We start from the raw sequence: 24028 nt of genomic DNA on the forward strand, positions 1-24028 counted from the left end.
TTCTGCCAAGGATTTTGAGTGCCAGGCTAAAGAGCACGGGCTTTTCTTGTAGGCCCTTGGAGCTTCTGGAGGTTTGGGGCAGGTGAGACAGGCAAGATGGGTATTTTAGAAAGCTTCCTGGGCAGAATGTGGGTAGATAGGCTGAAGGGAAAGACTGCACAGTGGCCCTGGGGAAAGGGGTAGGAACCAGGTATGTTTTCTGGGCGTGATGCAGAGAGGAGAGGGTGAGGCCTCAAGGTGGGGTGGTGGAGGTGATGAGCTTGGGTAATGGAGAGCCCTGGGGTGTGCAGTCCAGAGAGCATGGGGGTGGGATTAGGAGTCTAGGCTGGCAGGGAGTGCAGGCCAGAGAGGCAGGCCGTCCTGGCTCCAGGCCAGGGTGGACACAGAAGTTCCATGGGCCGGCAGTGTGGTGCCATGCCGTGATGAGCCCTCAAGGTGTGCAGCCAAAATAACAAAAGATGAACAATAGAATGAGGAGTTGAAAAAGCAAAATGTATTGTTAAAGGCCCACCCATTGTTCTGAGGCTCTGGGACACACTATCATTTTCTTTGTGACAGATGGTGAGTGTGGGTGGGAGGTTTTTATGTAGTTTCTTGGCAAGGTAAAACGCAAGAAGCCCAATGTCCGGGCCTAGTGTATTTTGGGGATTTGGGTGGTCCATAAAAGCCCAGAGTCCCAGGGCACTCTGGGAAGGCTAGGAACTAGAGACAAAGGACCCAAGGTAGACCTTCCATCACCATCCAGTGATGTGGACCTTCAGGTAATGTGAACGGCAGGTGAGGAGAACTACAGAGAGGGCAGGGTTAGGGAGTCTGGACCAGGAAGCAACACAGCCAGAGACAGGTTGGAGAGGCCCTGCAGGGTAGCTGGTAGTCTCAGAGAGTGGTGGGCTAACAGGGATGTGGAGGGAGCTGGGGGCCAGGCCAAGAGCACAGTCCAGAGAGTTTGGCAGAGGGTGGTATAGGGCTGGGAGAAGAGGGTGGACCAGGCGGCTGAGCTGCATGTCACTTAAAACAGCTGTAGGACGGGGCAGGAAAAGACCCAGAGCCTGCAGTAACTGAGAGTCAGCCTGTGCCCCTTCTCATGATCCTCTGGGGATCTTGGTGGGCACCCAGGGACCACTCCATTCCTGTCCATGGCCCTCTATTGCCCTGGTCCCCACCAGCTTCTAGACCTGAAACCAGAGCCAGACTGTACCGTCCTCACCTCAGGACACTCAGTGGGAGAGAGAGGGTGGCAAGCCCACTGGACATGGGCGGGGTCCTCAGGGCCGCTGTATGCTAAAAGTTCTCAGAGGCAGGCTAGTCCTAGAGACCAGCACAGAGGGGCATCTGCTCCACCCCTCCCCTGCTGCCTGGAGTGCTGGGAGAGAGAAGGCCTGTAAAACGGTCACAGGCCGGTGATGATGTCCACCAGGGGTGGGGGGGGGGGGGGGGGGGGGGGGGGAGGCAGTCCTCAAGACTGCCTGGTGAATCAGAGCACCAACTATATGGAGCCCAGCCTCTGCCCCAACCCAGGCCAGGGCTCTTCTACCTTTGCCCCACCAAGTCACCCACACCTTGGGTCTCAGTGCTGCCCGCCCTTCCCTCTGTCTCAGGTGTCGGCGCTGCCACCCAACGGCCTGGTCCGCAAGGTGAAGCGGACACTGCCCAGCCCCCCTCCAGAGGAGGCTCACCTGCCCCTGGCTGGCCAGGCCCCCCCACAGCTGTATGCAGCCAGCCTGCTGCAGCATGGGCTGGCGGGGCCCACCGCTGTCCCTGCCACCAAGGCCAGCCTGCTCCGGGAGCTGGACCGGGACCTGCGGCTGGTGGAGCATGAGTCCACCAAGCTGCGCAAGAAGCAAGCGGAGCTGGACGAGGAGGAGAAGGAGATCGACGCCAAGCTCAAGTACCTGGAGCTGGGTATCACACAGCGTAAAGAGTCTTTGGCCAAAGACCGGGGTGGCCGTGACTACCCGCCCTTGCGTGGTCTCGGTGAGCATCGTGACTACTTATCAGACAGCGAGCTCAACCAGCTGCGGCTCCAGGGCTGTGCCACTCCTGCCGGCCAGTATGCTGACTTCCCTGTCACTGCCGCTGCTCCTGCCACCCCCTCTGGCCCTACTGCCTTCCAACAGCCCCGATTCCCACCTCCAGCCCCACAGTACACTGCAGGCAGTGGTGGGCCAACTCAGAACGGATTCCCAGCCCATCAACCACCCACCTACCCTGGCCCCGGCACATACCCAGCACCTGCCTTTCCTCCTGGCACCAGTTACCCAGCTGAGCCTAGCCTGCCAAGCCAGCAGGCTTTCCGTCCCACAGGCCATTATACAGCCCAAACACCCATGCCAACCACACAGAGCACTCTTTTCCCAGTCCCAGCTGACAGCCGTGCCCCCCACCAGAAGCCACGCCAGACGTCACTAGCCGACTTGGAACAGAAGGTGCCCACTAACTATGAGGTGATTGCCAGCCCAGTTGTGGCCATGTCTTCAGCCCCACCTGAAACCAGCTATAGTGGCCCAGCAGTAAGCAGCAGCTATGATCAAGGCAAGGCTGCTGAGCTGCCCCGGGCCGGGGACCGTAGTGGCGTGAGCCTGAGCTCAGCCTCCACCTACCCCTCTGACTCCCACTACACCAGCCTGGAGCAGAATGTCCCTCGGAACTATGTGATGATTGATGACATCAGTGAGCTGACCAAGGATAGTATCTCCACTACCCCTGATAGCCAGCGACTAGAGCCCCTGGGGCCAAGCAGCAGCGGGCATCCAGGGAAAGAGCCGGGAGAACCCAGCATCCTTGAGGGGACTGCATTGCCCTGCTGCTACACCAGAGGGGAGGAGGAATCTGAAGAGGACTCTTATGACCCCCGTGGGAAGAGTGGCCATCACCGGAATCTGGAGAGCAATGGCCGACCAGCCAGTGCCCACTACTACAGTGACAGCGACTACAGACATGGAACTCGAGCAGAGAAGTATGGTCCAGGTCCCACGGGGCCTAAGCATCCCTCCAAGAGCCTGGCACCAGCTGCTATCTCCTCCAAACGTAGCAAGCACCGGAAGCAGGGCATGGAGCAAAAGATCTCCAAATTCTCACCTATCGAAGAGGCCAAGGATGTGGAGTCTGACCTGGCCTCCTACCCCTCCCCTGCAGTCAGCAGCAGCCTAGCCTCTCGGGGCAGGAAGTTCCAGGACGAAATCACCTATGGGCTCAAGAAGAATGTGTATGAGCAGCAGAGGTACTATGGGGTGTCCAGCCGGGACCCAGTGGAGGAAGATGACCGCATGTATGGAGGGAGTGGCCGGTCCCGGGTGGCATCTGCATATAGTGGGGAGAAACTGTCTGGCCATGACTTCAGCAGCCGGGGCAGGGGATATGAACGGGAACGGGAAGCCATGGAGAGACTCCAAAAAGCGGGCCCCAAGCCCTCGTCCCTGAGCATGGCCCATGGCCGGTCCCGGCCCCCCATGCGGAGCCAGGCCTCTGAAGAGGAGAGCCCCGTCAGCCCCTTGGGGCGGCCCCGCCCTGCCGGCGGCACCCTCCCTCCTGGGGACACCTGCCCACAGTTCTGCTCCAGCCACTCCATGCCTGACGTCCAGGAGCACGTCAAGGATGGGCCTCGGGCCCACACATATAAGCGTGAGGAGGGCTACATCCTGGATGACTCCCACTGCGTAGTTTCCGACAGCGAAGGTAATGGCAGCCAGGGGTGATTTCTGCAGCCGCTCAGCACCCGGGGGGCCTGCCCGCCCATGGGGCCCTGGGCCCTGAGATGTCCCAGGGGGGCCTGGCTTGGCGCCTCATCCAGTGGGCTGCTCCACCTGCGCCCTGGCCCTGGTTGTGGGGGGGACGGGCTGGGGGCCTAGTGTTAATTGCTTGTGGCTGTGGTGCCCACTCTCTGGTTTCCTTGCATGGCTTCAGCTGGGCCTCCCCCTGCGGCCAGCCCAGGGGTTGATGGTGTTCTGTTTTTGGTCTCTGAAGCGTATCACCTGGGCCAGGAGGAGACAGACTGGTTTGATAAGCCCCGGGATGCCCGCTCTGACCGGTTCAGGCACCACGGGGGCCATGCAGTCTCCTCCTCCTCCCAGAAGCGAGGCCCTGCCAGGCACAGCTACCACGACTACGATGAGCCCCCCGAGGAGGGCCTGTGGCCACATGATGAGGGTGGCCCGAGCCGCCACACCTCAGCCAAGGAACACCGGCACCACAGTGACCACGGGCGGCACTCAGGCCGCCACACTGGTGAGGAGCCGGGCCGGCGTGCTGCCAAACCACACACTCGGGACCTGGGTCGCCATGAGGCCCGGCCTCACCCTCAGCCCAGCCCTGCCCCGGCCATGCAGAAGAAGGGTCAGCCTGGGTACCCCAGCTCCGCTGAATATTCACAGCCATCCCGTGCTCTGTCAGCATACCATCATGCCTCTGACAGCAAGAAGGGCTCCCGGCAGGCCCACTCGGGGCCCACTGCACCACAGCCAAAGCCAGAACCCCAGCTGCAGTCACAAGGTCGGCAGGCAGCTCCTGGGCCACAGCAATCACAGCCGCCACCATCAAGGCAGACACCCTCGGCAACAGCATCACGCCAGCCACAGACGCAGCAGCAGCAGCAGCAGCAGCAGCAGCAGCTACAGCCCCCTCAGCAGGCCCCAGCGCAGGCTCGGCTGCAGCAACAGGGCCAGCCAGCTACCCGGGGCCCAGCCTCTGCTGCCAGCCAGCCAGCAGGGAAGGCTCAGCCAGGCCCCCCAACAGTCACAGGCTCCCAGCCAGCAGGACCGGTAAGTAGGGCTCCAGTGCATGGATCCTACCCAGGGTGTATACTGCGGCCGCAGCTTGGACGTGCCCTTGGTTCCAGGCTGGGCACGGGCAGAATCCACGGACAGTATCTGAGCTATGGGTTCTGTGTTGCAGCCACGGGCAGAGCAGGCAAATGGCTCTAAAGGGACAGCTAAAGCACCCCAACAGGGGAGGCCTCCTCAGGCCCAGCCACCACCAGGACCTGGACCTGCAGGTGAGCCTGTATTTTGGTGCCCTCGGCCACGGCCCAGAATTCCTGGTCTGCCCTCTCCCTACACCCATGGGCGTCCTGAGCTCCCCTGCACTGCCACCCGCACTGCTCCCTGCGAAGGTGCCCAGGGGGCTGCAGACCTTTGCAGTAGGAAACAAGCTTGGGGTTAGAATGAGCCAGTTGGGGTCACCAGCACTGGGGACTTTGGGCCCAGGCAGCTCTGGTCAGGGAACCTGAGTACAGGGCCAGGACCACAGCTTCTTACTGTCTCTTTCCTTCCCCTTCTCTCCTCCCATCTGTCTTTCCATCCTCCTCTTCTCCTTCCTTGCTTTCCTCAACTTCCCTTTTTCTGCCTCCTCCAACCCCTTTCCTTCATGTTCTCTCTCTCTCTCTCTCTCTCTCTTCATTTCTCTCTCCTCCCCCTCACTCTCCCACCTCACAACTGCCTGTATTCAGATTCCCTCAGGGCTGCTCTCCCACTCAAGCCTGTCTCCTGATGGTGGTTTCTTTCCCCCTAGGCGTGAAGGCCGGAGCCAGGCCTGGAGGGACCCCAGGGGCTCCTGCCGGCCAGCCAGGCGCTGATGGTGAGAGTGTGCTCTCCAAAATCCTCCCTGGTGGGGCAGCAGAGCAGGCTGGCAAGCTGACAGAAGGTAGGCACTGCCTGCAACCAGGTCCATGGTGGGCGGCAGCTCCAGGGCCCTACTCTGGCAGAGGTTACGTCTGGGAAATGATTCCAGGCTCGGTCAGCCAGACATAGGCCAGCCTGAACATCCACCTGCTGCTGCCCAGTGGCTCTCTGGGTGGTCCTTGCCCCTTGGGGTGGGCTTGGCTTCACTGTGCCAAATGGCCCCAGCTAAGAGGGAGTCTAGTCCAATTTCCTGATGCCTCTCTTCTTTTTCTTTGTCACAGCTGTCTCTGCTTTTGGCAAAAAGTTCTCCTCATTCTGGTGACCATGCCCTGCAGGGTAAGTATGGGCTGCCTGTACCTGCCTCCCTTTGCATGGGGGTTCCTGAGGAGTCCTCTAGCAGGAGTCTGGTCTTTAGCAGTGGTGATGTGGCCAGAGCTGCAGTATTCTCTCCTGTGAGTGTGGGAGGAGGAAGAGGAAAAGGAGGAACCCAACGCATAGAGGCCTTAATGTGGGGCCAACTCCATAGGGGTCCTGGGAAAGGGAAGCTAGGGCCAACACTCCCTTGTCCTTCTCCACCACGCCTACCACCCCTCCCGGGGCTCTCACAACTTTGAACTGGCTTTAGTTTGTAGGTAGGGCCCCCTGGGATACAGCTCCTCCTCAACCTTTCTCTGTAAATGCTCCACAGGCTCTTGAAGAGACGAAAGGAGATGATATCATTGCTGTGGAAAAATCTCTGGAGTCAGAGGCCTGGGCACAGCTCTGGACTCTGCGTATAACAGTGAGTGTCAGGTCCAGGGTAGGGCGGGGCAGAGGAAGGGGTGAAGGTCCAAGGCCTGGCTGACCAGACCCATGTAGCTCCTACAAATGTGAGCTGGGAGGAGGCTGGTGGACTTCCTTCAGCTGTGATGGGCCTCGCAGCTACCCGAGGGCCAGAGACGACCAAGCTAGCTGAGATGACTCAGGCAGTAACCTCAGGGAAGGACCCAGCAAAGCCAACCGTCTCCCACAACTTCGGGTCTTCGTTCTGGGCACTGATTCCAAAGCCGTTTCCCTGAGGCCTCGTGCTGGTGACTTTGCTCCAGACAGTCTGGTGAGGCCTGAGTCCCCAATGCTGCAGACCGTAGTAGCCATGAGCATGAACTTAAAACACTGTTGGCTTTCACAGGCTGAGCTCATGACCTGCAAGATGGAAGAGCAAAATGAGAAGTGAGGCAGACAGGAAGAGGACAGAGAGGAGAGGGAGGTCACTGGACAGGCAGTCTCAGCCCCTAGCCAGGTCAGCCCAGGGAGAGAGTGGAAGGGCCTCTGCGCAGGGGCCATGGCTCTGCCTGGACTGCAGTGGCCAACACGGGATGAGAAGCCTTCTCCTGGAACCCTCTCTGGTCCCAGCCCAGCCTCTGTGGCAGAGGAGGAGGTAGCGCATCATCCAGGATGGCAGGGAGGGTAGCCTGGCTAGTGGTGCTGCTCGCACTGCTCTGTGCACGGCCAAGGGCCACCTTCTACCATTCCATAACCCTGGGACCTTCTCCCTCCCCTTCCTTCACCGCCTCTCAGGTTAAGAGTTTAGAGGTTTGTGTGCTTCTTGTGGTGAGCAGACAGGTGTGTGGCAGGGCCAGAGAGTCAGCGAACAAATCACAAGGGAGCCCAGGCCAGGGCTGCTTGTAGGAAGGAGTTGGGTGTAGTGGCAGAAGAGCTGCCTGTCTCTGGAGGAACAGTGGGGGCCCTAGAAACGTCTGGTCTCTCATCCACTTACCCGTTTATTCCACAAATGTTTGTCAAGTCCTAGGCAGGTGCCAGGCCCTGTTCCAGGTGCGAGGGATACAGCAGGAGATAAAACCAGGTCCCTGCCCTCCAAAGTGGACAGTCCATTTAAGGGGGACAGAGAAAAAATAAGTTAAAAAAAAAAAACACTAAAGGTTAAAAAGGTAATTTCTGAAGGTGGTAAGTGTTATGAAGCCAGTGAAGCAGGGTTGTGGGGCAGGGGGTCTGCTCTAAAGAAAGCAGTCAGTGTGAGGTAAGGCTTGAGGCGGGATGATGTTGGGATGGGACAGGTGGGCCTTCAGGCCAGACAAACGGCCAGCAGAGCCAGAACTACAGCAAGGGGAGAGGCGGTCAGGGTGAAGTCTGAGGGGGTGAGAGCCAGCTCGGGTGGGCTTTGTAGGCCAAAGTAAAGAGCCTGGAATTTATTTTAATTACAGTAGCCACAGTGCAGCACCCCCAGCGTTCTTCCTGCCTTCACCCCACTACAGCGGGCTCCCTGCTGCTTTCCCGCCCAGCTGGATGTTTCCTTGGAGTTGCCCTAGAACAGATGTGAAATCAGAAATTGTGCTGAAGGGAAGGAAGGGCAGCCCATGGGCTGGGTTCACGGCAGAACCTACCTTGGGTTTAGGGCTAGGGCTGTGTCACTGAGGAGCGAAAGGAACCACGGGCGTGGTTCTATTCTGCGTCCTGCCACACAGCCTGGGTGGGCCAGTGACACCACTAACTTTGTAGTTAAAGGAATCTCCCTCAGGTTCTGGTATCTGGCTAATGATTGGGCCACACGGCCAGCACTTCTCTGAGTGCCCATCTCCTGGTGTCTTCTATGGCCATTTCAGAAGCGGGCTGGGAGAGGTGGGCCATTTTAAACAAAATCCCATCTCCCTCACGCTCAAGCAACTTATGTTATATTCAAGAAATGTCCCTTCCTGCCACCTGGATACTCCTTGCTTCCTGTCCTTGTCTTCGTGACCTCAAAATTGCCCAAGCACCCATCTCCCCAAGACTCAATGGGTAGGGACCCCCTGGGTGAGGAAAAGTTGGTCCATCAGCACATGGGCAGATCACCAAGAGGAGGGCAGGGATGGAAAGCAGCTGTCCACAGCTCTTGACAAAATCCTTCTTTCTTTCCTTCTTTCCCCCTTCCTCTTTTTCTCCTCTAAGCATCTGCAATCTGGCAAACCCTTGGCCCAAAGACTCACACCAGGTGGGACGTGGCAGGCAGGCCTCCGTTGAGAACGGGATGTTTTCTAACAGCAGCTGTCTGGGTGAAGCATCTGCTGGACACGTTGAGACCACTGGCCCCGGGGGACCCGTGATTGTCTTTCCAGAGACACTGCTGTCCTCAGGGCGCCACCTTCAAGGAATAGCCTTCGCTGGGAGGGAGGAGCCCTCTCCGGACACCCTGCCACCTCGGCAGTCCTGCTGCTCTTCCCACAGCCGCCTTTCTGCGGCCCGGCCAGCCAGGCTTCCTATGCGTTATACACAGAGTTTGGGCACAGGCTGCCTCTTTTTGACGGACGCTGCCCTCCCTCCACGATGCCAGAAGTTTTTCCACAGCCTTGGAGAGGGGCTTCGACTGAGGGCTGGGGGCCCCGGGCTCCGTTTCCTTCACATTCCAGCTGGCCCGGATCCCTCTGTGGCCACAGGGCCCTGCTCCCCTCACCCTGCCCTCTGGGTGACATCGGAGCAGACTTCCATGTGGCCAGCATGGGGTTGGGAGAACTTTACAAATATTAGGACCTAACACTGTCTCATCGCTGAAATAAGAGGCCATAGCACCGAAAAGCAGCGTGGGCACTGGCTGAGGCTTCTCCCAGCCCATGGGTGGCAGCATGCTAGCACGCCTGCCACCATCTCAAAGCCATCCGCCCCCCCCCCCCCCCCCCCCCCGAACTCCCCAGCCATTGTGAGCATCCCAGCGACACCGCCATCATCTTGAGCAGCCAGCTCCTTGTTCATACACCTGGGGATTTCTTTTGATTTCAAGAACAGCCTTAATCATTTCAGTTTGATTTACGTGTATACCTCATAAGCAGTTTTCTTTTGTTTCTCTTTCTCCCCCTTCTTTTTCTCTGCTCGCTTCCTTGCCTCTCCCCTCCACCACCACCTGTGACCGATGGTTTGGTTTCCTCTCTGCTCTGCCCCTGATCAGCACAGGGAGAATGTTGACTCAGAAGCAATAGGGGGCAGCAGGCCACCAAGAGCACAACCCCAGGGCGAGGTCTAGGAAGGCCCCTCAGCCCACCTCTGTTTACTGTGCAATCCAGTCCTTCTTAAGCCATCACCAGTGGGCATGCTCAGAGCAGAGGGGCCAGGGCTTCTGCCATGCGAGGGCAGGGCCCAGAGCCCTGTGCTGGGGAGTATGGCACCGTCCACCCACCTGGCGTACTGGGCGGCATTCCTCCCCAAGGCCCTTACCTTGGGGGCCTCCCTTCCTCTTGGGCACCCCCACCAGTCTCATCTCTAACGTTCTATGCAATGAAATATAAACCCTCAAAGACAACTGTTAATATTTAATAAATTCCATGTTATGTATAAGGAGTTAATTGCAAACATGCAATTGAGAAACTGGATAGATAAGCTCATATCAAACACCGCCCCCCCCCCGCCCCCTGCTCCCACTGTGTGTGTGAAATTCTCAGTCTGTGGCATGTTTGACCTGTGGCAGGACTCGCTGCTGCCAGGTGAGTCACCGCCTGTCCTGCAGTGGAGCATGCACAGCTCGCAGCCTTTTTGCACGATTTCATCCATTTTAACTGCTCCACCCTCTTGCTTGGGAGTTCTTTTTGCCTCAGAACCTCTCCTTCAGGAGTGCTTCTAGCTGACTTCTGCACGAGCTAGTGAGGACCTGCTGGAATTGTTGCCTGAGCGTGCAGGCTGCGGGGCGGGCAGAGCAGGGCCTCGCACACCTTGCAGGTTTCTCGGACCAGGATAGCAGGTGAAAAGAAGCCTTTGGAGTAGACATGCTGCTGCAGCCCACACAGGAGTGTGTGGGTGAACATTCTGAAGGTTTGCTGTATGATTTCCATCTGTAAGTCACTCCCCCTCTTATCCCATCCCTGAGCCAGAGGCGTCTGGCCACCCCTTTCAGTGGGACATGGCTCAGGCACAGAGCTGGGCTGTGTCTTTGGCCAGAGACACAGAGGCAGGGTCTGGCTATGTCCTAGGGACCCCAGATCCTGACTGTACCTGCTCCGTGCCTCTTCTTTGTAGCTCGGGGGGGCTCCAAGGTCTGTGAGCCAAGAGATCTAGGCTGGGACAAGGGGATCAGCAAGTGCTCAGTAAGAGCTAGGTCTCTGGCACTTGTGGCAAGGACAGCTAACAATGTCATCTTGGACCAGAGCAGGTGTTCACATAGACACTGGCTTCACGCTGAGTTTCTTGGGAAGCTTTTCAGTAGCAAAATTCACAGAAGGTTCTTTTGTGACCCTCTTTCCATCTGTCTCCAGGACCTAAACTCCCTGCCCCCCTTCATCTCTAAAGCCCAAGTATCGCACTGCTTGTCAGCTTCCCTGTGACTGAGCCTCGAGGCCTGGCCTTCCTCCAGTTTGCTCTGGTTTGCACCATGCATTTCTCAGGGGTCCACATTTCTCATACTTTCCTATAAGGTCTACACAGCCCTTCAGAGGGGGATCCTGGCTTACCTCTGGCAGCTGTGGATGGGGCAGGAGGCTGTTGACCTCTGTTTTGGGCCTGTGACCCTGGTCCTCCTGGATTTGGGCTTCGCCCATCCCCCAGGACACCTGCCTCATCCCAGAGATCAGGCCTGGGCTGTAAGAGCCCCATCTGAGCAAGGGCTAAGGGAGGCCACTATCCATCACCTTTGACTACCCAGGGCCAAGTCCGTGTGGGGATGTGCCTGTGGCTGGACATATGGGGGACCAAGGCAGTAATCCTTCCCACTAAAGGCCAGGGGGTGGGACCAGGAACAGGGAGCAAGCAGGGAGAGGACAGCAGGTCAGCCTCCATCGGGCCCAGTCTTAGGCTCTACAATGTTGACTTTTCAGCAAATTTCCTTTGTGACCAAGCCTTCTGAGTTTGAAATTTCTGACATCTGCCACTCCCCACTGTACCCCCAGGACACATCTGTATCCATCACCCCTTGTGAAGGTGGCTGGAGCAGGCCCCTCTGGGCCACAAGTGTCCCAGCCCTTGTGTAGATGCAGCTGTGACTCTGGAGGCACTGCAGCCAGAGACGGAGGGACCAGCATTTGGTACCTTGGCAGTGGGGGGGGGGCATCGAGCCCATCTCCAAATGGGCAGAGTTTCTGGGATGTGGTCTAGGCCTTCTCCATACCTGCCTCCCCAGTGTCATGAGCAAGGGCATTGTGTCTGCCCACTCCAGGGCCTAATGCACTCACTTCACAGCGACAGTCCCCTCCCACCCACCCACTTAGTCCTTGGGAAGAGAATGTGGTCTCAGGGCCCATGATGAGAGGGCAGCAGTGGCAGTAACTATGGCCTGTCTTGTGGAACCTATGTGGAGTTTTCTAGGCAGATCCTTTGCCATGGCAGCATGGCCCTTCCCCTGCCCTCATGCCACCCTCCCCCCATCTGTAAATACTTGTCATCGTGGACTCCGACAGGGTCAGAGGGACAGGCCTGACCAACTGAAACTCCTCAGAGATATCATCTCTGTCTCCCTGGGTACCAGCAGCCCTGCTGCCATGTGCACTGGGGTGGCGCTGGAGAGCCATGGAAATCGTGAGATAACTGTGTGTATGCATGTGAACAAGCGTGTGAATGTGTATGTGTGTGCGTGTCTGCCCCACTCAGCCTCTGGGATCAAATCAGCTCCTGCTCTCCAAGCGCAGTGCCCTGGAGAGTGGTGGCTGCCCAAAGCCTTTTCTCTGCTAGCTTCTATGTCTTGTTTTTGCTTTCCCCTCACTCCTTCCCTCCCTCCCTTCTTGCCTCTCTCCCTTTCTTTCCTTCTCTCCTTGGAGGGGGGGAAGAGTGCTGTACAAAGTGAAACAAACAAGTTTACAGTTGTAAGTGCAATGACCCGAGTCCTCCACATGACCTTGTGAATTGTGTGCCGTCCTCCTGTGCTCTGTGAGAACTCGTGGTACTTCAGTGTCCCTCCCCCTGTATTGTGACAAGGTAATTCTGTGGTATCAGAATAAAAGGACTTGATATAAACAACCTACAGACTGTCTCTGGGATGGTTTCTGAAATGGTAAGGCTTAGCCAGAGGAACAAAGCCTCAAACTTGTGACAGTCCTGTTTACAGTTAAAGGGAGAAGAGTAAAAGGGGTATGTTGTAGAAGTGTTGGCAAGGCCACAGCTAAGTCTACACCAAGCTGGCCAAAAACAACGGGTCCTCCACAAACATGCTCAGGGCAGGTCCCAGGTTTGGACCTGGAGGGAGCAGTTAGTTCACTGTGCAGGTGTTGAGGGATGGTGCCTCCAAGGCGGGTGTGTCCAGGCTGTGCCTCTTTCTGGCCCCGGTTCCTGGTTAGCCAGGTGAGCAGGTGCTGCCCCCTGGTGCTGCCAACAAGCACCACACCTATCTACCTTGCTATGTCTACTCCCAACCCCTCAACTTTTGCAGGCTGCCAGACCTTAGTTCTTTCCCAACAGCATGGGTGAACCTCCTTACTAGAGTAACCCAGAGCTGCTAGAAAATTCTTAAGATACAGATAAAGGAAAAGAGTATCAGCCTCACCTCTGACCTTCCTCCAGAGTTAGTATGTTAACATGTCCTTACTTCCTGTTTTTCTTTTTCATTTTAAACAGAAGCCAGAAGGTGCAGTACCTTCTGTTTTCTAGCCTCCTGTTTATTTCTACATGTTCATCCCAGGTACTTAGACGTTTATTCTCCAATGCCCAGCCTCCAGAGAGTTGCATGATGAATTTATAGCCAGTCTATAGTACACACCCTGAAGGCTGGGCACCATGGTCCCGGTTTTCCTTAAAATAATAAATAACACTGTGGTGAACATCTTAGTTTTCAACCTTTCCACTCAGCTTGGTGGCTGCAGTCACTCTTTCCTCTCAGTTCTGGCCTTGACAGGCTTGTACATACTCGGTGGTCACAAGTGTAAGTGGCCTCAGAAAGTAGGGACTGTTCTTACTTAACTAGTCCAGTGTGGTTGATGGGGAAGGGGAAGCTGCAGTCCAGGCAAGTGGGGATCTCAGAGGCAAGGCAGAGTGCAGGAAGCCTGGTCCCTGAGGTGTGGAAGACCACCCAGGCTCAGGGTATATGGAGTAGGGGACATCGCTACTAGCCTGACTGCTGCCCAGTCTCTCCCGCCCTCCTCTGCCATCATAACCCACCCAGTCCCGTGCCACTGCGCTGAGGGAGCCTACCTACCCAGGTTCTCCTGTCCACGGGAAGTTTTCTGGTTCTGGGTGCGGCCCGACCCCCATCAGGCCCTCTGCACCCAAAAGTTTTGGATGAGGCCTGGGGAGGTAAGATCCACCCTCTCATGATCCCCAGTAAGGTGCCACTGAGCAGGGCGGTTGAGGGCTGCAAGGACAGATAGCTCTTAGAGTAGGCCTGGTGGCCGATAAGCCCAGGCGACACCGGGAGAGCTCAGCATCCGCCCTTCTTTAACCCGCACCCCAGGGCTCTGCGCGCTCCGCCAGAGGAGTGCACCTCGGTCCTTCTCTCCGCATCTACCTGGGAGCCCCTCCAGAACAGGGACTGGTACCTGCTGGTGAATGTTTGCTAAGTAATGGACCAGGAGGAACAGTCAGCCCCAGGGCCGCGGAAGATGCCTGCTGGGGCCAGCTTCAGCCTCTACCTCGCCTCTCCTGGACACGCCCTCTTCGCCTTTTCGTGAATCCGACCCTTATTTGGCTCTGCCCCGTCCCGCCCCGCCCTTATCTTCAAAGATCTGTTGATCCGCGTCCCCCCACCCCCCCAAGGCCCTGTCCTTCTTAGGGCCCACCCCCGTCCGACCCAGCTTCTTTCACCTCACTGGCTATTCCCGACTCAGACCTCACCTCCTCGCTCGAGCCACGTAACTGCTCACAGGCCCCGCACTGCCTACAGACCGATCCTGTATTCCGTTTCCTAGAGCCAGCCCCTCTACTCAGAGACTTCATTTCCTCCTCTCCTAGTACCAGGTCTGGGATTTGGCCTCAGACCAGTTCGCCCTCCCGGAAATGCCTGTTCCTTTCCTCCAGATGCCTGCCCCCATGCTCCCGGACTCCCGGGTCCAAAGCTCAGACGACTCACTCACAGAACTCGCATCCTCACCCTTGAGGTTCCGCCCCTCTGCTTAGGGTCCTCGCCCATTCGTCAGAACCCCCGCCCCTCCCACTATGCTCAGTGGCTCAACAGGCGGGGCCGTTCCTGGCTCCGCCCCCCGGAGCCTCACTTCCGGGCGCCAGCACTCACCGCCCCGTCCCGCCCCGGCGGCCGAGCGGTATCATGGAGCGCCAGGTGAGGGCTCGGCCCGCGGTGCCCGTGGCCCCTGCAGCCCGAGCCGGGCCTGACCCTGGTGTGTCCCCTGCGCAGGTGCTGCTGAACGAGCCCGAGGAGGCGGCGGCGCTGTACCGGGGTCTTAGCCGCCAACCCGCGCTGAGCGCCGCCTGCCTGGGCCCGGATGTCACCACGCAGTACGGGGGCCGCTATCGGACGGTGCACACCGGTGTGTGTATGGAGGGGAATCGAGTGGCAGGCCCATTCCGGGGCCGTGCGCTCGCGTGGAGAGAAGGGAGATGTGGAGGGCTTTATGCTTGACAGTGCACACGAGTGTGTGGGAGAAGACGGGGCTTGGAGAACGTGGACTTAGGGGTGGGAGGGTGCACCCCTCAGAGGACCCTACATACAGGTGTATGGGGGACGCTGCTCGGTGTGTTCTGGCATGGTGCCCTTGATTGCATGAGTTGAGCGTGTGGGAGTAGAATTCAGACCGGGATACATGGTGTGGGCCTTATAGGCTCACCCCCTCAACCTATCCCCTACACGTGCCAGGCTCCTGTCAAGTTCTAGAGTGGAGGTGGTGGCTACTGGGAGCAGTAGTGATTTCTCTCTTGACATGCCATCGGCTCAGGCCTACACCTGAGTTGTGGCCAAGTGTTGTCCATCCTGCATCCAGGATATCTGGAGACAGACTGGGGAGGTGGGCTGGGCTTTCCTAGGGTGGGGGCAGTGTTGAGAGGAGCCTGTACTGGGACTGGTCAGTCTTGTTAGCAGTCTCATGCCTGTCCTCACAGAGTGGACACAGAGGGACTTGGAACGCATGGAGAACATCCGATTTTGCCGCCAGTACCTGGTGTTCCACGACGGGGATTCAGTGGTGTTCTCAGGGCCTGCAGGCAACAGTGTGGAGACCCGCGGGGAGTAAGTTTGAGGGAAGAAGCTTGTGGGCAAAACCATAGCCATCTGCAAACCTTTTATGAAAGCCTTGTGTACCATGTGTCTTGGTGCAGGTAGGGCCCTGAAGGGAGGCCAGGAGCCAGGTTCTTGCCCCTTGTAAGCTCAGTAACATGGCCTGATAAGCACTGGAGGCTTTGTCCACATTTGGGCCCGGACTAGAGCCCATGGAGCTTCAGGGAGGCTGGGGAGAGTACAGCCTCTGCACCAGGCAGGAGAGGCAAGGCCAGCTGCCGTGGTGGAGCTAGAAGGGCTGCAGGGGCTGATGTGGGACCAAAGTGTCAAGAATCTTGTCTAAGAGGTTGTGATCAATAAGGGGGCAGGATGGGGCTATCACTGTATAATCCCGAACTGCTACCTGTGTTCTCTTCAGGCTGCTGAGCAGAGACTCTCCTTCAGGCGCCATGAAAGCTGTGCTGCGCAAGGCTGGAGGCACGAGCCCTGGGGAGGAGAAGCAGTTCCTGGAGGTGAGTCTGCATGAGACCAGGTCGTGGGCAACTGGGGGCTCAGTCCCACAGATGAGGTTCTGTTGTGGGGGGGGGGACAGGTAACCTGATGCCCAGATGTCCTCAGGTCTGGGAGAAGAACCGGAAGCTCAAGAGCTTCAACCTGTCGCTGCTGGAGAAACATGGGCTTGTGTATGAGGACGGTGAGACAGCTGGCTGGTGAGCAGACAGGGTGGACAGGAGGAGCAGCCATAGCCCAGGGCTCCCCCTGATCAGCCTTCCTTGCACCCAGACTGCTTTGGCTGCCTGTCCTGGTCGCACTCGGAGACACACTTGTTGTACGTGGCAGAGAAGAAGCGCCCCAAGGCTGAGTCCTTCTTTCAGACAAAAGCCTTGGACATCAGTGGCAGCGATGATGAAATGGCCAGGCCGAAGAAGCCAGACCAGGCCATCAAGGTGCTCGTGTTCAATGGCCAGTCCAAGAAGGCCCTTCTGGGCAGCCTAGGGCTCAGCGTGCTCCCTGCCCACATTGTGCCTGCCAGAACTGGTGGGGGGGGGGGGTGCTGGCTTCTAGGGGGCAGGCAAGACAGGCTGGGCATTGACTGTCTTGTGTTCTTAGGGGGATCAGTTTGTGTTTTACGAAGACTGGGGAGAAAACATGGTTTCCAAAAGCACTCCTGTGCTCTGCGTGCTGGATGTTGAGAGCGGCAACATCTCTGTGCTTGAGGGGGTCCCTGAGAGTGTGTCCCCTGGACAGGTTAGCACTGACTTGGCCTACCCCACTCCTGGAGTCTGGGGGGCCCTGCTTGAGCCACTGCCCCTTGTTCACACTTGCCCTGGGGTTTTGTTTACAGGCATTCTGGGCCCCTGGAGACACAGGTGTGGTGTTTGTAGGTTGGTGGCATGAGCCCTTCAGGCTGGGCATCCGCTTCTGCACGAATCGCAGGTGAGGAAGCAGAGCAGGACAGGGGGCCTCACAGCTCAGGCTGGTTCTGAAGCTGAGTGTCTCTCTGGTGGTTCCAGGTCAGCCCTTTACTACGTGGACCTCACCGGGGGTCAGTGTGGTAAGTGCTGGTGCCCACCTGTGCTTTGTTGACACACGCTGGCCTTGCCAGCCTGCATGATGCTCACATTTTCATCTGGTCTAGAGCTTCTCTCAGATGACTCTTTGGCTGTGTCCTCTCCCCGGCTGAGCCCAGACCAGTGTCGCGTCATCTACCTGCAGTACCCATCTCTGGTCCCCCATCATCAATGTAGTCAGCTATGTCTGGTGAGCTGGAGGTGGGCGGGGAGTGGTCAGCAAGAGGAAGGGATGGTGGATGAGAGCAGAAGGGTCAGCTTCATCTCCTCATGGGCCCCTCATGGGCACCCTTCTGTCCTGGGTGCCGTGATGGTGTGAGTTTTGCCTGTCTTCCCAGGGCCAGTCCCTGGAGGCTAAGCGTGCTGGCATGGGGGGGGGCTTTGCTGTCAGGACTCACCACCTTGGAGCACCCTCTGTCTACGAGAATGCTCCTCCTTTTTCTTCTCATCGGCCAGGCTCTGCAAGGGGCTAGGATAAAGTGTGCAGTTAGAGTCTTAGTCCTTCCCCAAGAAGAGTTCTGGGCTCCCTGTGAAAGTCAGAGGCCCCTCCGGATGTCTGTCCAGGTCACCAGAAAGGAGATACATTGGGCTTGTCTCAGGTCCTCCCCCCCCCTGAGGCTACCCAGGGTTATCAGAGAAGAGGATGGGTACAGAGCTCTGTGCCCTCAGGATGCTGCCAGTCCCTTGGTGGGCCTGACCAGGGTGTTCTCTTGCAGTACGACTGGTATACCAAGGTGACTTCAGTGGTGGTGGACGTCGTGCCTCGGCAGCTGGGAGGTAAGGGGTGTGTCTTTGGGTGGATGCAGTGAAGCCTGCAGTTCTGTTTTCCCTCCATCTGTCATTTGCATGCAGGGCCAGCTGCCTCAGCTCTTCTTTCCTGGGTTCCGTCTGAAGTATCTGAAGTATCCCTCCCTGTTGGGCCAGCCCCATGACCAGCCTGCACAGGGAGTGGGGCCATCACCATAGGGAGCGGTTCTGATAGAAGGAAGCCAGCTGGACCAAAGCTGAGATCAGAGTGGCCCAGGCTGGCAGGGGATTTAGATGGTTTCATCCCCGTGCTGCATCTCCTCGGTAGACCTTATGTTTCCAGTGGCTGGTTAAATCCTCTGTTCCAGTGGGGTCTCAGAAAGTGCACTAGGTTGGAATGTCCTACTTGAAATGCTCCAAGCTCAAGGGTACTGCATTGTTCCACTCCCAGTCCCCACCCTAGCGTTTGTCCCATCCAAGCCTTTGAGTCAGTGGGGTCTCTGGGTGGGTAGCTCTTGGCCAACAGGGTCTGGTCACAGTCTCAAGTGTTCACTGCTTTGTTTGGGATCCTGAACCATCCCAAGGACCTGAGGGGTTATAGTCTCTTTGTTCAGGACACCTGCTCAGTTCCAGGGGTCCAGTGAACAAGATATGTTGTCTTTATCTTCTTTTGGGGTTGCAGGGATACAGTGGTGGGGATCTGGTCTGAATCCCAGCTCTGTTCCTTATTAGCTATGGGTCCTTGGGTAGTGTCCTCACCTCTTTGAGCTTCATTTATTATCTGTGTGGGGATGGATCTGTGCTTCTTTATAGCATTGTAGTGAGGGTTAAATGAGTGATATTGAAGTATGGAATTTATTCAGCCCTCTTTGCCAGGCACTCTGCTAAACACCATAATGGACAGAAAGGTGTCATCTTGGTTGCAGCACTTGGTCCCTATCAGAGACCCAATAAGAGCAGTTCATAGGAGAGCCAGTGCTTTTCTTCCAAGCAGCTATGGTTTCTCTCAGAAGCTCTTGAACTCTGCCTCTCCTGGGTCCTCAGAGGTGTCCACCCCCAGCCCCCTCTCAGGCACCCCCTCATCACCTAGGGTATCCCCATGTGTAAGACTGCCATCCTGTCACAGCTGCAGGGGCCTCTTGTGAATTCCTCAGCAGCCCAGCCTGCCTCATAGTCTTGACCTCCCATACCTCCACTGCCAGATATAGCCCTCAGCCCTCCCATCTTTGCAGAGGACTTCTCTGGGATCTACTGCAGCCTTCTGCCTTTGGGATGCTGGTCAGCTGACAGCCTGAGAGTGGTTTTTGACTCAGCTCAGCGTAGCCGGCAGGTAAGGGGCCCTGTGTTGAGAGGCAGACTCTCTGACCAACCTCCAGGAGCCCTGGGCCTGGGGCATAGCATATGCACACTGCTAGCTGGAATTCCTAGCCATAAGGTCTTGCGAGTCCCTTCCCTGCCTGCCCCTGTCCTGGACTTACTTTTTCTTGAGGAGGCTGCTGTCTGCCCTGGTGCCCCACGACAGAACCCTTGGCCTTTCCTCCTGAGGCAAATGTGTGATTCCCCTTCTCCCAGGCATTTCCAGCTGGAGAACAAGGGGGCTGCCACTAGGGTGGGTCCCCAAACACTATACAGGGAACTGACAGAGATGGGACAGAGGCTTTCTCCCAGGAATTGGGTGGGGACACCTACAGTGTGCCAGACTTTTGAGTGTGATATCATTTGTTCCTCGTGCTACTTCAGGGGCTCGGAGGCATTCCTTGCCTTGCCCAGAGTCAGGCAGCAAGTTGTGATGGGGCTGGGATTTGAGTCCAGGCCTTCAAGCCACTACTTACTGCACTGAGGAGCTGTTGCCATAATTGCTTACAGCCCTGCCCTGGCCCACAGGTCCCTAAGAGAGGAGGTGGGAGAGGGACTCATAGGGCTCTTGGATGTGGTGCCACATGTGGGCTCCCCTTTGCTTCAGGACCTGTTTGTTGTGGACACCCAGATGGGCACTGTGACCTCCCTGACAGCTGGTGAGCAGGGCTGGTGAGCAAGCCAGCCAGGCCAGGGGTGGGACTGGGACTCCAGCACATGGGGCAGTAGTGGCACTCTGGGCCACTCTGCACCGCTGGCTGTTCTGCAGCCTTTACTGCATCTCTCAAGGACCCTGACCATGCAGAACCTTCCCAGCCAACAGACTGTCTCCCTTCTCCACTCTGCTCTGCACATCCCGGCCCTGCTTCCACACACCCCTGCTCCTCAAACCTACAAAGTTTTCTCTTGCCAAGATCTGCCAGAGTCATCCTTCCCTGGCCTCCAAAACCTCAGAGGCGGCTCTGCCATCCCAAGGCCCATGAGGAACCCTGTGCTGGCTCCCTCATCTTCCTCTTATGTGGGCCTGTGACGCTGCCACTAAAATGTCTTTTGAGTTCTATGCCTGCCCTGACGATAGTCATTCCTCCACAAAGCTTTCAGAGTATTGTTCCTAAACTGTATCTCATGATACATTCCCTGCTTAAGAATCTCCTTGGACCCCACTGCCCAGAATCAGCAGCACTCCAACCCCCCAGGCCTAGCTGCCAGCCTTGAAGACTGTAGTCATTAAGTGGTGGGTGGACGTGCCATGGAAGTCTGTTGTGTCCCCAGATCTGGCAGTCCCTGGGCTTAGTTAGCATCTGCTGGATGAACAAGGGACTAAGCAGGAGGCTCGCCCATGGCTATGTGCAGTAGGGTGTCCTTTTGTGGGTGTCCCTTTGCTTCTCAAGGTAAAAGGGACACCTTGGTATACAGCCACCAGCCTGGGACCCTGGTTATGCAGGGAGTGGGTGGGAAAGGTGGTAGCATCTGCCTTCTCCAGGGGGGTCTGGTGGAAGCTGGAAGCTGCTGGCAATTGACCGGGACCTCATGGTGGCACAGTTCTCCACGCCCAGCCTGCCCCCAAGCCTGGTGAGTGTTGGTGGGCCCCAGACCAGGAGGTGAGGGTTCTGAGTAGGCAGAGCTCCCTAGGTCAGAGAACTGGCCTGAGTCTGACCATGGCTGGTTAGCATTTGAGAGACCAAGACGCAGGCCCAGGATGGTCCACAAGGTCTGGCACCCATTGGAACTACCAGGTGTAGGTCTGCTCTATAAAGAACAGGGTGCCTGGGAAAGTGGCCAATACTCTGACGTAGCAGAGCACAAGGAGACAGTAGAACCTAAAGGCTCAGAAGGGAGGTGTGTGCGTGTTTGTGCCTCTGTATATACCAGCTCACAACAGGAGTCTCTCTGGAGGATGTACCCTCTGGAGGTGGGTAGAAGGCCCAAGCATAGTGAGAGCTGCCCACCTCCCACCCTGGGCAGAGGTAGAAGGGCAGGGAGGCAGCCAGACCACCTATGACACACTCTTTCCCCTTGGCAGAAAGTTGGGTTCCTGCCTCCTGCAGGGAAGGAGCAGGCAGTATTGTGGGTGTCCCTGGAGGAGGCTGAGCCTATTCCGGACATCTCCTGGGCCATCCGGGTACTGCAGCCACCGCCAGAGCAAGAGAATGTGCAGTATGGTGAGCTGGGCCATGGCAGAGGGACACCTTCTCCAAGTTCCCCAGCACACAGCTTCTGTGGTCACCGTTCTTGCCTCTGGTCTCACATTGTGGGGTTTCTTGGGATTACCTCTAAGAGGTTTTCTGTTCCTCTTAGGCATGGTTATGGGGAATAGCCTCTGGGTATCTGGACACCTACTCTGGGTATCAGGGCTGGGCATCACCAGGCCAAATCCTCTGCAGTAGGGAAACCAAGGCTCAAAGAAGACAGGCCTTATTTGAGGTCTCTGGCCACCCCTCATCCAAAATGCTGTTCCAACTGATTGGGGTCCTTGACTAGGGCAGGAGTGTGACTCCTGGCGTCCAAGTGTCTCAGTGCAGGCTACCTTGGCCAGATCACTCTTCCAGAGGTCAGCCCCAGACCTGCAACTACAGCTCAGGAAGCCCCTGGGCAGCAGGACTGGCTCTGCTGACTGCTGTCTTTTCCCTGCAGCCGGCCTTGACTTTGAAGCAATCCTTCTACAGCCCAGCAACCCTCCAGATAAGACCCAAGTGCCCATGGTCGTCATGCCCCATGGTAGGCACCTGGTCTAGGAGCCCCTGCCCTCCCATCACTCGTCCTAGCTGGCTCTTTCACCCTCTGCTCCATGTCTGCAGGGGGACCCCATTCATCCTTTGTCACTGCCTGGATGCTGTTCCCAGCCATGCTTTGCAAAATGGGTTTTGCAGTACTCTTAGGTGAGTGAGCAGGGCGCTGTGGCAGTGGTAAGGCTGTGGAGGGTGATGGAGTGGTCTGGTTTGTACAAGCATCATAGGTACCACCCTAGTCTCCAGGCTTCTCTGCAGCCTGGACCTGGCAACCATCACCAGGAACTGGCATGGACCAGCCTCAGGCTCCATAGGGACTTCCATGGAAAGTGCTGTGGTCACTGGGCAACAGCCTCAAATCTCTTGGCCCCTTCGCCTTGACAGTCTGTGGTACAGCTGGCCTCAAAGCCTACTTCACAGATGGGTGAAAAGAGTGTCCAGAGGGCTGGGAATGTCCCTTAATCACCCTGTCTGGTTCCTCTCTGGCTTCCAGTGAATTATCGTGGCTCTACGGGTTTTGGCCAGGACAGCATCCTCTCCCTTCCCGGCAACGTGGGCCACCAGGATGTGAAGGATGTCCAGGTAGCAGGGGCTGGGGGGTAAACCGTTAGGGTGTGCTCCATTCAGCTGGGTGGGCAGCTGGCTGCAGCACACTCTGCCCCACCCTGTAGTTTGCAGTAGAGCAGGTGCTCCAGGAGGAACACTTTGATGCTGACCGAGTAGCTCTTATGGGTGGTTCCCACGGTGGCTTCCTCTCCTGCCACTTGATTGGTCAGTATCCTGAGACCTACAGTGCCTGTGTAGTGAGGAACCCTGTGATCAACATTGCCTCCATGATGGGCTCCACTGACATCCCTGACTGGTGAGTGTGCTCCACAGGTCCCTGCCCTTCTCTGTCTCACCTCATACCCCCATGGAGCCCCTACATGCTTCAGGGCTCCTGGGGCTGCATCAGCACAGTCTCTTACAGGTGCGTGGTGGAGGCTGGCTTCCCCTACCGCAGTGACTGCCTGCCAGACGTCAGCGTGTGGGCTGAGATGCTGGACAAGTCACCCATCAAGTATACCCCTCAGGTATACATCCCTCCCTCTGCCCAGTGTGCTGCCAATCTGTCCAGAGCCTTGGGGCCCTGCTCACTACCACTCCCCACATCCCCAGGTGAAGACACCGCTACTACTGATGCTAGGCCAGGAGGACCGGCGTGTGCCCTTCAAGCAAGGCATGGAGTATTACCGTGCCCTCAAGGCCCGGAACGTGCCTGTTCGGTGAGTGCATCAGGACAGCCCTGGCAGCTGGTGGGCAGGTGAGCAGAGAGAGCCGTCCAATCTCAGACATTGCTGCCCGACCACTACAGGCTCCTGCTCTATCCCAAAAGCACCCATGCACTTTCAGAAGTGGAGGTGGAGTCAGACAGCTTCATGAATGCTGTGCTTTGGCTGCACACGCACTTGGGCAGCTGAAGCCATGCCTCCCTGCATGAGCTGGTTGGCATAAACCACACTTTCCTCTTGGAGAGCCCCAGGGTCTGGCAGATCGGCGAGAGGATTCCTGGGCTCTGGACTCCATGGATGGGTGAGCTGAGGAATGTAGGCTATACAGTCATAATAAATGAGGACACAGAATCTGGTTCCTGCTGGTACTTTGTACCAAGCCATCCCTAACTCCAGCCTCACCCTGGGGGTTCAGAGACCATAGGCTCTGGGTGTGGTAACCTTAAGGACCTCACCTACCTCCAATGTGAGAGGGAGGGGATAGTGAGAGGCTCAGCTGCTGCCTGTCAGGGCCAACTGGGATACTCCCAGGCTAGCTGTCTCTGCAGCAGCTCCTTCTGTTAGAAACTGCCCTACACCACCCTTCTCTTACCACCAATTTGTCTAGGGAACTAGTGAGGCCCTGCTTTTCCACAGTGGCCACAGGCTAAGGTAGTCCTAAAAACCAGGTCTCCTAACCCAGCTATGCTGGGCT

The 24028-nt window shown here is 57.3% G+C and overlaps 2 protein-coding genes across 2 annotated transcripts in view; both read left to right on the forward strand.

Moving 5' to 3' along the window:
• The window catches only part of BSN (bassoon presynaptic cytomatrix protein), a 95218-nt gene extending 82738 nt beyond the window's left edge, over positions 1-12480 (forward strand). The window contains exons 6-12 of the mRNA XM_049642224.1: positions 1599-3675; positions 3964-4757; positions 4891-4990; positions 5506-5637; positions 5897-5951; positions 6304-6396; positions 8541-12480. Coding sequence (XP_049498181.1) covers positions 1599-3675; positions 3964-4757; positions 4891-4990; positions 5506-5637; positions 5897-5937 — 3144 coding nt within the window. The 3' untranslated portion in view covers positions 5938-5951; positions 6304-6396; positions 8541-12480. The remainder of the gene's footprint in view (positions 1-1598; positions 3676-3963; positions 4758-4890; positions 4991-5505; positions 5638-5896; positions 5952-6303; positions 6397-8540) is intronic.
• Positions 12481-14679: 2199 nt separating this feature from the next.
• APEH (acylaminoacyl-peptide hydrolase) lies at positions 14680-23984 on the forward strand. Its single transcript, XM_049640476.1, has 22 exons — positions 14680-14769; positions 14845-14977; positions 15546-15672; positions 16079-16172; positions 16279-16354; positions 16444-16607; positions 16771-16908; positions 17006-17097; positions 17175-17215; positions 17300-17421; positions 17948-18008; positions 19211-19308; positions 19942-19993; positions 20818-20906; positions 21358-21496; positions 21969-22052; positions 22133-22213; positions 22557-22645; positions 22735-22925; positions 23034-23136; positions 23222-23328; positions 23418-23984. Exons 1-22 carry the CDS (start codon positions 14758-14760, stop codon positions 23521-23523), a joined length of 2199 nt encoding a protein of 732 aa, XP_049496433.1. The 5' UTR covers positions 14680-14757; the 3' UTR covers positions 23524-23984.
• Positions 23985-24028: the final 44 nt, after the last annotated feature.

Source organism: Panthera uncia, chromosome A2 (assembly GCF_023721935.1).
Source record: "Panthera uncia isolate 11264 chromosome A2, Puncia_PCG_1.0, whole genome shotgun sequence".
Lineage (NCBI taxonomy): Eukaryota > Metazoa > Chordata > Mammalia > Carnivora > Felidae > Panthera > Panthera uncia.